This window comes from Curcuma longa, chromosome 21 (assembly GCF_044706935.1).
Source record: "Curcuma longa cultivar G26 ecotype Majalengka, Jawa Barat chromosome 21, ITB_CL_G26_1.1, whole genome shotgun sequence".
Lineage (NCBI taxonomy): Eukaryota > Viridiplantae > Streptophyta > Magnoliopsida > Zingiberales > Zingiberaceae > Curcuma > Curcuma longa.
The window spans coordinates 10,533,721-10,547,848 of record NC_133881.1 but is presented as its reverse complement, the minus strand read 5'-3'; the positions used below and the strand labels follow the sequence as shown (position 1 = coordinate 10,547,848).

General features: G+C 35.8%; 1 protein-coding gene and 2 non-coding genes across 4 annotated transcripts in view; 2 read left to right on the top strand and 1 right to left on the bottom strand.

Annotated features, from left to right (window-relative positions):
- The window catches only part of LOC141815281 (structural maintenance of chromosomes protein 5), a 38,152-nt gene extending 29,179 nt beyond the window's left edge, over positions 1–8,973 (bottom strand). The window contains exons 1-9 of one of the 2 annotated variants that reach the window (XM_074703205.1): positions 8,790–8,973; positions 8,526–8,703; positions 8,283–8,436; positions 6,683–6,756; positions 4,511–4,660; positions 4,187–4,291; positions 3,958–4,103; positions 2,479–2,590; positions 2,247–2,402 (exon numbers count right to left, since the gene is read on the bottom strand). In XM_074703205.1, the coding sequence (XP_074559306.1) occupies positions 2,247–2,402; positions 2,479–2,590; positions 3,958–4,103; positions 4,187–4,291; positions 4,511–4,660; positions 6,683–6,756; positions 8,283–8,436; positions 8,526–8,703; positions 8,790–8,830 (1,116 nt within the window). In that variant the 5' untranslated portion in view covers positions 8,831–8,973. The remainder of the gene's footprint in view (positions 1–2,246; positions 2,403–2,478; positions 2,591–3,957; positions 4,104–4,186; positions 4,292–4,510; positions 4,661–6,682; positions 6,757–8,282; positions 8,437–8,525; positions 8,704–8,789) is intronic. The other variant, XM_074703207.1, reaches the window with a different exon arrangement.
- A 4,484-nt stretch (positions 8,974–13,457) lies between these two features.
- Positions 13,458–13,576, top strand: LOC141815718 (5S ribosomal RNA). The gene has a single exon (XR_012600590.1). It is a non-coding gene; the product is annotated as a 5S ribosomal RNA (ribosomal RNA).
- Positions 13,577–13,904: 328 nt separating this feature from the next.
- LOC141815706 (5S ribosomal RNA) lies at positions 13,905–14,023 on the top strand. The gene has a single exon (XR_012600580.1). It is a non-coding gene; the product is annotated as a 5S ribosomal RNA (ribosomal RNA).
- The last annotated feature ends 105 nt before the right edge of the window (positions 14,024–14,128 follow it).

Genomic DNA, 14,128 nt, shown 5'->3' with positions numbered 1-14,128 from the left:
TCCTATCATTTAGCGGCGCAAGATTGTAAAAGTTGTAAGTACCTTTATTCCCCTTTTGAAAAAAATTTTTATTTCCAATCAAGGAGAGATGTCAAAGTGCAAGTTTGATTTTGAGGTATTTGGGATCAACCGCCCCGCCACCTACTATTTCGAGAGAGCGCCGACTCCACAACGCCTCTACGCCTTCCCTTCCTCCTACGACGGCAAAGACAACCATGAAGATGCGAACCTCAACAACATCGAGTACGACTAGTCCTACTCTCACGATCGTCTGATCATACGAGGCGGAGGAGACTAAGACAAGATAGAAATATTTGATGATCCAGTGTACGACGATGATGAAGTTGTCGATGATATAGTCAGTGATTCAATTCTTTATCTCAGCACCGATACTGGCGGGTTGCTCAATCAAGCCCTTGCCAATGCTTCCGGAGGCATCAGCACTTACGTTGCACAAGAGACTTTTCCTTCAAACAAAGCATCTTGTCCAAAACTTTATTGACCATTCAGATAATTTAGCTTCAACAGATATGATGTCGTAGCAAACAGATTTATCGAAGGACATAGAAAATACAGATGCTTTCGTTGTATTAGAAAGATATGAGCAGATGCAAACAGAGGTTCAAACAAATAAAACCAAAGAAATAGCATATAATTATGATTTGAATGAAGGCATTCTTGTGGACGAAGGAAATCAAGGGAAGTCAGCTATCTCTTCGACAATATCCCCCTCTTCAATACATATACCTTGCCAATCATTTTTCTCAAATTTCATGTCAACTAATTTGTCAGCTTCAGTTATTGTAGCTACTCCAATTTCTTTTTTGACATCCTGTGGAAGGATCTCGGAAGGCAAAGTTTCAAGCCTCGATCATTGGGTTGCTTGGGAGGTGGGCAGTGGCTCGTCAAATCTGCTAGGACCACCACTAGTAATCATGGGGAAGGTGGCAGTGACAAAGATGGTGGTAAGCAATGTGGCCGCATGCACGGTGATAGTGCTCATTATGTGTCACCGTATGCGGAGCTCGGACTAGTGGTTATGGCTCACCTCAATGATCAAGGAGCTTGAGGAGCAAGCCGCTTTGCCTATCTAGAAGTTGCGACAAGTAGCAGACGTGATGACGATGAAGATGGCAGTAGATTCTATCGAATTGATGTTAGAGGATCTTCCTCCTGGACGACCACCTAACACTACTTTAAACTCAAGGACGAGTTTTTTCAACCTAGGACGACTGATGCAAGAGGATCCGAAAATTTTTATTACTATTTTTGATAATTTTTATTTTTAGGGGTTTGATATTTAGAGTAGTTTTGAAAAAAATTATATTTATTTTATTTTGAGTCCGTTTAGGAATTTTAAGATTTAGAATCTGTTAAGATTTTTACCTTCTATTAGGATTTTTCTTTCTTTTACAAGTTAGGATTTTTTGTCTATATAAATCATTGTCTAGTTAAAGTTAGAAAAAGTTTTTAGTTTAATAATATTTTTTAACAGTATCGTTTATTTTTCTATCTTCTGGTATTTTTACGAATCAATAGATTTTAGAAGATTGTTTCTAATATTCATAGTCGATCAACGGAATTAATATTGCCCGCAGAATAATCGCTATCCCGCTCGGCGTCACAAATTCGCATGTATTAATTGTTCATTCATAATCTTTTCCCTTCGAGGTCCTGAGTTGGAAGGCGGGACAGATAAGGGATTAACCCAAATGAGGAGCAATGAAATTCCATCAATGCATATCTTCAAAGTTGAACCCTTGCAACATAAATTAAATAAAAATAGATGTTGCCAGAATGCTTATTTCATTTATTTTAGATGTCTTTTCTCATTTCTCAATTACTTTTTGATAATTATACCAGTTATTAGGATTTCATAACAAATTAATTTGTCAAAGGTTAATATACTTCTCCACTGGTAACTTCCAAAATCTAAATCACTTAATAATGATAAGATGCATCATTTACTAAGGAAGAAATCATAAGAAAATAGTTGTTACAATTCCATTGTCCCTGTATAAAGGCCTTTATCATCATTTTAGAACAAAAAAGTGGGGGGAAACAAATCCCTAAAGAGAACTAGTGCAGAAAGAGTAGAAATTAACAGTAAGGCACATGTTTTTTTTCTTTTCAATTCTCAATCTTAGACTACATGATACAGTTGCAATTATGGAAACTGCATATCTCTGTGCAAAAATATTGTTGGTTAATGGAAAACATATTTACTGATGCTTAAGAAGCCATACAATCTCATTTGTTGGAGGTTCATATGGTGGATATTCCGCAAGTTCTTTTTCAGCAGCAAGAAGTTCTTCCTTTGCTTTTATGATTCTTTGTTTGTGAGATTCTTCCTGCCTTTTCAGCTCTTTCATTTCAGTATATTTTCCTTGCACTTGCACCCCCTATGAAAAAAGAGTATCATTTACACATTCAGAGTAGAAAAAAGATCTGTTGCTCAAAAAATACACGAAGTAGTACCATTCCACTTTCTTTCTCTAAAACTTCTGCACGTCTCTTTGCATTTTCACTTATTTGGTTGGATATCTTCTTGCTAATCAATTCATGGGTTGCTTTCTCTTTCTTCTGGTCCCTAAACATGATAATGATAGCATAACGATGAGTTGTCTGTATAACAACCTGCTCATAACAAACCCATTGTGCAAGTTACGTGAGTGGATTCTCAAGTTACTATATTAAATAAATGTAGACTGTGACAGGTCCAATGAAATAGCAAACATGGAACCTCGACACGCTTCAATCAATAGAGCCACGTTCCTAGAACCACCCAGTTAGGAAGACCAAGGGAACGCTGGACAAGATCAGTAGACGAATACAGTCTGCCAGCAGATAGAGGATGAAGAGGTGGAAAAAGCAGGAGAAAAGGGAAAAAATATCTTTCAGTCGCTAATGACAACTCATTTACTCCAGTGTACCATAGCATCTACAAAATCAACTTTTTTTAATCAATCTTTCCAAGATTTTCATTAAGCCATCCAGCAAGCGTATACACTCAGATCTACTCATCATATACTCAAAACCTTAATTCAAATTGAATTTTCACCCCTCATGATGAGCATGTCTGGTACTATGTTTTTGCACTTTACATACTTATGGTTACCATCATTATGCTTATAAGTACCTCAGTGTTTGTCAATCAACATCAAAATGAAAGATTAAGTGATTTGACAAGGTTTCTGAAAAAGATATGTCAATTGAGAAGGAAAATAAAATAAGGTTAAAAAAATTAAAATGTACGTTATGAAAACAATCATCTCATATGCTAGAACCAAAGGGATACGTTTTGATTCCAGTTTGTTGCTAAAGGGATAAGCATCCTCAACTAGAGTTGCAAGAAGAGAAAGAATGTTTAGCGACCATTGAGAAAGTCTTGATAAATGAGCACACCTACGTAAGTTAGACATAAATCTGTCAATTCTAAAGAAAACATTATGTTCGGATCAACAAGAGGTGAACAAGAGACGGCAACAAGTAGGATATTCGCAAACTTTAATTATTCATACTTGTATGTAGATATCTAATACACATAGCAGTCCCATTCCTGTCAAGGGTATCTATCCCTTTACCCATATACATGTCACAATCTTAATATGGAAAATGTACCTGATTAAATTGGTCAACTACCTATATGTACCTGCCAAAATTTTACCTCATGACAATATGTAATAAAGAAAGGAGAAATGAAAGATCAGGAATTTTAAATATGTATATTAAATTTATTCAGATACCCAATTTTTAAGCTCAAACTCACCCCATTCCTTTTATGAGTTCCTACTAGTTTGCCCACACTCATCTTAACCCCTTTTAACAGTGACCAATACTCATTTAAATAGTTAGGATAGTCATGGATACCCACTAATATCCATCACATTGCCATCCCTATATCTGGAAATAAAAAAGTTACACGATCCAATAGTAGAGACTGCTAAGAGAGCATACTCTACAGGTCTTTTAAGATCATTCAAGACTTTAGCAGCTTCATCCATTTTTTTCTTAGCTTCAGCCTCTTGCTTTTTTGCTTCTATATATTCCACTTTCTTTAGGTCATACTTAAGCCATGGAAGTTTCTTTTTCATCAACTCAACCTGCATATGGCAGGAGGCATCAGAGGCAAAGACAAAAAGAAAGATCGAAAACATCTTCTGAAGGCTGATAAAAATACGCTCACATATTTGAGAAGTTTTTGCCTCTGGCGAACACGTTCTACATCTCTTTCTTGTTCAGCATTCATGGCCTTAAGCTGATTTAGTGTCTCTCTATTCTGCTTAACAGTCTACAAGGGAAAAAATCAGAAACATCATCAAAAGCACAAGTAGCAACTGCTCCAAGTTCTTTCAAACAAGGAAAAGAAAATTCATTTGTGTTTGAAGCCGTTGTCTGCTAAACACCAAGGCAAAAAGAGATCACACAGTTGTAATTGAGGTTTTGATGGTCAAAAGGGTAGTAAACAATACTCTCAAGTCACCAAAAATAAACATCTTGAAGATGATACCACTTCAAGTTTCTTCATTTGCACACTTTTCTCTATGAGTTCTTGATGCTGCACAGGCAGATTGGGATTACCAACAGCTTTTTCTGTTTCTTCCAACAACTGTATTGGTGTCAACTTAGCAAATTCACATACACGATCTTGCGGAAGAAACTACGAGACACAAATAAAGAAATATGAATCAGTTCTACAAGAAATAACAGGATATCACCCATTGATACTCATATGCATAGCCAAAAAATATATATAGGTCTATGCATACAGTGGCCAAGGGCACATAGCCGCCAAACACAACTAAAAAAATAACTACAACATAGAAAAAAAATCAACTCAAAACTTCAAATGGCAGAAAGCTAAACAAGAAACAATGTCTAAACTAAACTGTCTATATGAAATTAACACTCAGGTATCTTCTACCATGCTAACGAGCTAAGAGGCATATGAGTGGATATTCTTATAATTCCAGAAAGCTTTTCTTCTTGCTGTTTATTTTTTCCTTGTACTCTTTGCTTATGCCAAGGAAATCAGTGAAATGGCTTCATCAATACATCAATAAAAAGATTTAGTAGTTAATTTAAATTATGTGAGAGCATATTAAATCATTTGAATCCAAATCTAAAATACTGAAGGACAAGCTTCAAAAATATTTTGAACAGCTGAGAACCTGCGAATGTAACATGCATCGAATTCAGACTAGACAGAAGTGCAAGTTTCTGCTAAGTGCTGACATCTATAATGAAATTCCATACGCAACTCAAATCAGAGGGTTCTATGAACAGCAGATCCAAGTAAATGTGCAATACCAAGTTTATGTGCATGTCCAATTTGCCTTGACCTGGACAAAAGCTATTGGTTTTGGATGTACTCACCTATTTCTTATTGTACACAAGGACCAATGTGCAACAACTTAAGCAACTAATAACCTCGTCCACAACTCTAAGATCTACTCCATAGCGCAACCAAATAAAGAAGAAAAACAAAAGGACGATCAGAAGTATGGTGAAGTGAGGAAAAAGTTCAAAATTCAAAGTAGCAATTCAGAATATAAATACTGCAGATAGATTAGAAATGCCCTGTCTTTGGTGTTCTCAAACTATTACATTTAGATTCAGGGGGGAATGGGCAGGGAAAATGAGGGGATGACAGAGGTTTAACTTTTCTGGAAGTAAATGAGAAAAAACAACCCTTTCTCATGAACCTCCTTCCAGTCTTTGTATGCCACAAGTCTGCTGGAATTGAGCAGACAACTAGAGTTTTCTGTTAGATACATTTACATTGATCAACTACTCAGCAACACAGAAATAGATTGTTTGAAGGTACACAACAGACTGTCTGATACCGGAGAGTTCAAACTATTTAAGTAAGTCAAGAAGATACCATAAAAAAGTTATAGTTGTTCAAGCAAGTAAGATAGCACCAGGTTCCAATGTTGTAAACAATATAATTCAGTTTTTTATAAAGCATCCAATTGACTTGAGTTGGGTGACATTCTATATTAAGAAAAGAAATTTATAAACACACTCACAAAGTTTAAGAAAAATAAATTCTCCAGGTGTGGTAACTGGCAAAAAATTATCCATTTATCAATAATTAACAACGATGCCTCATAAGACTTGGCCGATATATAGATTTAGCAAACAACAAGAGATATGCACACAAGTGAGCCAAAATATGCATTCTAACAAAGCCAGATGCTCAAACAATTAAAAGCACACAATCTTCCACAAAACCCAAACAAATTTAAAAAATAAGTTCAATTTAGATTTAGCATTTATTTAGTATGCATATCAGATAAAATTTCTAGTTTGGATGCCTTTGGCCTTAATTTGGCCTATACAATGCTTACTGGAAGTGAGTGCTTATTTGCCAATTGGTTGGCACCACCATTCTTTTTTCGCGACGCGGTGCGGCGTCTGGACAGGGAAAAAGATGATAATGATAATAATTTTAAAAAAAAAAAATTTCGCCCGTTTCGACCGACGAGCATCCCGTGGCACACCCAGAATACAACTTTATGATTAATTACTTGAAGTAACAATCAGTATGTAAGGGAAAGAGAAGCAAATCAATGGTTTTGACAAAAATACTGCATCATTATCCTATTGCTGAACAACAATTCAAGGGGAAATCTAACATGTAAGTATAATTATATAAAGAAGCTATTGTAAAACTTACTTGAGTCAAATTGCTAACTTGGATATTAAACCTTTGAATGACTGCAATAATGTCCCTCTTTGGCACTGTGGTTCCTGCAATAAGGGCTTCTTGTTATCTATGTATTTAAATATGCACTTTAAAATTTAAACAATGTTAAATATAGTCCAATGCGTTATAAACCAAAAATATATAACAAGCATGAGGTCAAAAATTGACCAGCGAATCATAAATCTTAAATGAGTTTCATATGCTAAATAAACTCCATCAAGAAGCTACTACTTGATTAAAGGATAAGATTTCTAGTCTTCTTGAAAGTGTAGGCTCAACTTGCAACCTTAATCAACTGATTCAAGCAAATACAACTTGATCTAGGGCTTCATGTAATACCCACTAGTGGGTGATTCTTAATCAACAACTATTATCTCAAAGGAGGGATCAGAACTAGCCTGCATGAATCTACAAAATATATGCAAATTAATTAAAAATTATTTTCTTGCACATAAATAAGTAACAAACTATCCAATTGTACCAATATGGTTCAAATTTAATAATATGTAAGAGTCTTACTATTTTCAATTTGTTTAACAATATATTATTTACTGCATAATTCAGATCCTTGTGTAATTGTACATCAATAATCATACAATGAAGAATAGAAAAAACCAGAGGTAGCCTTCATACAAGAAATCCCATGAAATAGCATTCATCTTTACTCAGTAGGGATAGTCTGTAACAAAAATCTTTTATGATAATCACAATCCAGTGACATTTAGCAATTCCTATGGGTAGGAAAAAGAATCTACCATGATGGAAATGTATCTTGTCTGAAATTATGCAAAACATATCCATTTCTTACTGGTGGTATCTAGCAGTAAGGAATTTATAAGAACTGGATGACTAAAAGACTTTGGTATGTAATACATGGGTACAACTAAACTAAATCACCATCAAGCGGTGTTTTTCTCAACTATATGAATCTTATACCTGCATTAACTCCATGCAGGGTTATATCGCTAGTAATAATTAAATTAATTAAATCATAATTTATTACATCAACTAATAATTATTTTGTCCTTCCTTTCTACCCTTTACACATTCTGCTTTACTAGCCTCAACTCTTCTAATCATAGAATCTATTAGCAGTCTTTGAGTATGTTTGTATCATTGCAACTTAATTCCTCTAATTTTATCATTGATCGAGCTACACTTAATTGATCATTAGTATTTTTATTTTATACCTTCTAGTAACAAGGCACGTCCATTTTCACATTATCAACTTTTTTAACATGTTATTTCTTAACAGTCACACACTCTACATTATGGTCAGTAAAGTATAGTGACATGTAAAATTTTCCTTTTAGCCTATGAAGCATACAGAGATCACACACCAAAAATTCATAAAATTTCAATCGTTCATTTCTTATCCTATTAATAATATCTTCATCACTATCCTTTTAGGCTGAATAATAATCCAAGATAACTAAAACTCGCCCAGTGATTTTATATCCTTTTTAACTGACAGCAATTGTATATCCTATTTCATATATCCAAAATGTTTAGAACAGAACAACATACATAAAAAAATTGTCCTTTGATGAGTAGTATCAAGAGATAATACCATTGAAGGCCCACTCGGACCTGTTTGACGTGTCAATCTTCCTGGTGATCACAATCTTCTCAAGCTCAGTCTCTCCTCTCAAAGATATCTTTATGTGTCCAGATTCTTCACCCCGCTTCACAAATGCTCCAATACTTGAAGCCCTTCCGAGAAGCTGAAACAGAGAGGGGGAAAAAATCTCATTTAAACTTCATCCACGTGCAGACACACGCAGCGAGAATCGTGGTAAAGGAGGGGGGAGACCTGGGGTTCTCCTGCAAGTCCTAGAGCAATAGCACAAACGAGAGAACTCTTCCCGGAGCCATTGGGACCTATGACCAGATTGAGGCGGGAGGCAGGCTGGCACTTGAGGTGTTTATAAGTCATGAAGTTGCGAGCCTCTATTTCGACAATGTTACCCGGTAAAAAGTCATCCTCCCCTCTGCAAAATCACAACTTGCTTCTCTAGGTAGCGCTTCCTTGGACACAGAGCAGAAACGAACAAGATATAAAAGAGAAAAGGTGTACCTTTGGTGCGGCTTAGGGCGTTTCGCTGGGCGTTCCTTCATCAGAGGACGAAGAGTAGCAGCACAACTGTCGATCCCTCTCCTAGCTCTTCTCCTCTCCTTTCCAGCGGGTAGATCAAGAAGGAAAAGGATGATAGCACCGCAACGATGCCTACCGGACTTCGCGGCCTAGGGTTTTGGCCCGGCCAGAGGGGACAACGAAGCAAGGGCTAGCCAATAGTGGCGCGAACTCTAACATTATTGGATTTCGCCTGTGGAAATTATTTTCCCTTTTTTTTTGTTTTTAAGCAAACTGAAAAATTAAAAAGATTTGAGAAAACAAATCAAAAGGCGTCTGACGTTCCGTTTCCAAAAAAAATATATCAAGTACACATCTCATTTAAATTTAAAATAAATTATCTGAAATACTTTTAATATAGATTTGATTTAAAATTTTTATATTTTTAAATTAGATTTAATATTTAAGATTTGAACTTCAATTTAGTAAACTATTTATCATTCTTCTAAAACTTTAACCTAAAATCTTCTTCACTTCTTCTTCCATTCTACAGTTTAAGGTTTAAACAAAGCAAGGGGGCGAGCCAATAGTGGCGTGAACTCTAATATGATTGTATTTCACCTATGAAAATTATTCTAGTCAATAGTGACACGAACTCTAATATTATTATATTTTCGCCTATGAAAATTATTCGAGCTAATAATGGTGCGAACTTTAATATTGTTATGTTTTGTAGAACCCCCACATGTAGTTGATACAACATATAGCAGCTGTTGTTAACTTTTATAACAGTGTCATTATTTTATATTGATTTTACTTATTAGAAAATAATAGCATGGTTAAAAATATTATTCAATAAGCAAAATAAACGAAAGAGACTCTATGACATCCACTACGTTTCGAATGAACATTATCTTATCACAAATACTATGTAAAAGCTATACTAAATAACTGCTACAATGTGTAGCGATCATTGTTAGCTTCTACAATAGTGTCATTATTTTATATGGATTTTATTTATTGCATAATTATAACACAGTCAAAATACGATTTTAATGAGAACAAAATTAAGAAGACTTCATATAATACCTACTATATTTTAAATGAATATTATATGATCATAACCGTGAAGAATGTAGCAGGTAGCTATTATAACTATAACAACTAATTGCTAACTTCTACAAAGTGTAGTAACTACTATGGTTCAAATTAGGGTTGAGCAAAAATTTGGTGAAACCAATCAAACCGAACCAAATTTTTAATTTGGTTTGATTTTTCAAAATTTCAGTTTTATTTAATAAAAAAATTAGTTTTTCCAATTTTTTCGATTTGGGTTCGATTTTCAAATTTATTATTCAATTTACCCGAATAAACCGAATAAAAGTCAACACCGAAACCGTAAATCCTTAAAAAAAACCTTAACTTCACAAATCCGACTCTCCTCGTCCTCGCCTCTTCGCCTTACTTCACAGACTCTAACTCGCGATCCTGCTCCTCAAAACCCTAACTTCACAAACACTCACTCGCAATTCCCACTCCTTAGCGCCGTTGCGAGTCGCGACTCTCCTTGCCTATTCTCACTCGTGATTCGTGTCCCGCTCCTTAATGTCGTCGCACTCTCCTGACCTCTTTTGTCCTCACTCGCGTCCCACTCGCCTAATCTCCTCTTTGACCGTCGTCGAGACAGCTTGTCCACACCTGCTCGATCCCGCCTATTCTCCTCTTATCGCTCTTGCAACCGTGTGTTTTCGCTCCCGCAGTCGGGTCTTTGTGATCTCGCCATCAACCTCCTCCTTTCTCACCGCCGACTTAACCCTAAACCTCAGTCGTTTCCTTATTTTTGATTTCTCCCGAGACTCGAGTCTCTCCTCAAGCCTACAGCCACCGCCCACAACCACACAGATTACAGGTATACTATCTTCTACCACCTCTGTTCCATGATATCTATGTTATCTTTTCTATGCCTATAATATTTCTTATTGAATTCAAGAATTTAACTATATAAATATCCTGACAGTATCATCATGTTTTTAGTTTTAGAGTCATGATTGAGTTTCATATTTATCTTTTAATTTTAGTCAATTATATTTTGAACAGTATTATCACATCTTGTCATATTTTTTAACAGTGTTCTGTATTTGTTCATCTGTGATTACTGATCAGTATTTGTATGATGTCATTGGAAAGAGATTTATCAAATATGGATGTTAATAATAGTTGTTCGATACCATAATCTGATATTGGTCCTTCAGTGGGAACAAAAGTTACTGTAGAATCTAAAGGAAAGGTAGTGAAGAGAAAAGCAATGAAACCAAGAAGTGAAGTATGAGATTATTTTATAAAGTTTACTAATGATGAATCGGAGATTAAAGTCAAATGTAAATATTGTGATAAAGAATTTTTCTGTGATTCATACAAGAATGGAATAATAAGTTTGAAATCTCGTATTACCCATATAAAAAACACCCTCATGTTGTTGAAACAACTCAAGCACAGTTAAGTTTACAATTAGGTTTAAGAGAGGGTGAGGTGTATTTGACTTTTTGAAAATTTAATCAAGATGCATCTAGAAAAACATTAGCTAGAATGATTATAATGAATGGTTGCACGTGAAAGGGATTTTTTTTTTTAATTTTTCCCTTTCAAATTTATAGAAAGAGAAGGATTTAAAGCATTTATGGTCATGGTATGTCTAAGGTTTTGAATTCCTTCAAAATGGATGGTTGCACATGATTGTGTTGAATTATATACAGTTGAAAGGGAAAATTTTAAAAATTTGTTGCATGATTCAACATAGAGAATTTCTTTAACTACTGATACATGGGCATTGATTAAAAAATCAATTATATATATCTAACAGCTCATTTTATTGATACAAATTGGAATTTACAGAAAAAAATTCTTATTTTTTGTCCAATTACAAGTTATAAAGGCGAGGCTATCAGTTTAACTATTGAAAAGTGCTTGAGGGGTTGAGGAATTAATAGAATTTTTCACTATTACAGTTGATAATGCAAGTTCAAATCATGTTGCTATCAATAATTTCAAAAAAAGATAATTAATTGGGATTCCACTATTTTGAAGGGAGAATATGCCCATATGAGATGTGTAGTTCATATAATCAATTTGATTGTTGTTGATGGTTTAAAAGATATAATCAATCTGTGATGAGGTTTAGGAATGTGATTAAATGTGTTAAGTAATCCCCATTTAGATTAAGCAAGTTTAAAGAATGTGTAGAGATTGAAAAAATGAAAGCAAGAACACATTATGTTTAGATGTATCAGATGGAACTCAACTTTTTTGATGTTGAATATAACTCAAAAATTTGAAAGAGCTTTTGATAGGTTTGATGAACAAGATCCATGTTTTAAATAAGATCTTCAATATACAGATTGACATATTATTTTGAATGAAAATGGAGAGATGATACTTGAATCAGATGGTAAACCTAAAAGAGAATTGAAGACTTTTGATGGGAAGCAAACAAGTGCATATTGAAATAATATTAGACTTTTTGCATCTCTACTATACGTTTTTTATGAGCTAACAATAAAAGTTTCAGGATCTTTATATGTCACATCTAATACTTTTGCACATGAGATTAATTCTATTCATACCATCTTGAAGGATTGGCAAGAAAGTGATGATCTTGATGTGTATTCGATGGAAATTAAAATGAAAAATAAATTTGACAAATATTGGGGAGATCATGAAAATATGAATAAGTTGTTTTATATTGCGATGGTACTTGATCCAAGGCATAAATTGAATTTCATAGAATTTATGTTGATTGAATTATATGAAGATGAGAAGGGTACCAGAGTAGGAAAGATAATAAAGGATACTTTATTTGCTTTGTACAAGAATTATAAGAAAAAAATGGAACCTCAATGCAATGCTTCAAGAGTTCCATCTATTTCAGAATAAGTTGACAAAGACAGTGCTTCAAAAAATATGAATCAAATGCATTTGAAAAGACAATCAATTTTTGCGAAGTATACAAAACAAAAGGTACAATTTTTTGCTGATGACAAAATGTCAGAATTAGACAAGTATCTTCATGAAATAGTTGAAGAGTATTGTGATACTTTTGACAGTTTGGGATGGTGGAAGTAAAATTGTCACAGATTTCCTATACTTACTCAAATTGCTCGTGATGTATTAGTTATTCCAATATCAATAGTTGTTTCAGAATCTACATTCAGTATTGGTGGTCAGGTACTTGATTGTTTTAGGAGTTCATTAACTCTCAGGGTGGTAGAATGTCGTATTTGTACTCAAGATTGGTTTCGATTAAGTTTGAAACCACTGTTTTTTCTTTTGTTATGATTGTGATTTGTATTATTTTTTTTTCTTCTTCGTCTTCGTTTGTTCGTGTGGGCTGCCTTCCTTCTCGTCTCCGGCCTCGTGCCCGCGTGGCGAGGCGGCGAGAGGTTGGTGGGGTACGCGTGTGTACGTGTGGGGGATTTATTAATTTTTTCATTGGTTTTCGAGGTGCGCGTGCGCGATTTTTCGGCGGCGGTCTCTTTACCTCGTGTTGATTTTCGTGGGGTGTTTGGTCGGGGGAATCGTGGATGGGTGGGTGTAGGGTCCCGCACGGTGCGGCGAAGGTCGATTTGTATCGATGACCGTTGGCGGGATAAATAGGGAGGGTGCGATAGGAAGGATGGGTGCGATCATACCAGCACTAATGCACCGGATCCCATCAGAACTCCGAAGTTAAGCGTGCTTGGGCGAGAGCAGTACTAGGATGGGTGACCCCCTGGGAAGTCCTCGTGTTGCACCTATTTTTGTGAAACGATTTGTTGCGTTGTTTGTTTGTTTTTTCTTTTGTTATGATTGTGATTTTTATTATTTTTTTTTCGTCTTCTTCTTCGTTTGTTCGTGTGGGCTGCCTTCCTTCTCGTCTCCGGCCTCGTGCCCGCGTGGCGAGGCGGCGAGAGGTTGGTGGGGTACGCGTGTGTACGTGTGGCTTTACCTCGTGTTGATTTTCGTGGGGTGTTTGGTCGGGGGAATCGTGGATGGGTGGGTGTAGGGTCCCGCACGGTGCGGCGAAGGTCGATTTGTATCGATGACCGTTGGCGGGATAAATAGGGAGGGTGCGATAGGAAGGATGGGTGCGATCATACCAGCACTAATGCACCGGATCCCATCAGAACTCCGAAGTTAAGCGTGCTTGGGCGAGAGCAGTACTAGGATGGGTGACCCCCTGGGAAGTCCTCGTGTTGCACCTATTTTTGTAGGGTTCCGCACGGTGCGGCGAAGGTCGATTTGTATCGATGACCGTTGGCGGGATAAATAGGGAGGGTGCGTGGGAAGGACGGGTGCGATCATACCAG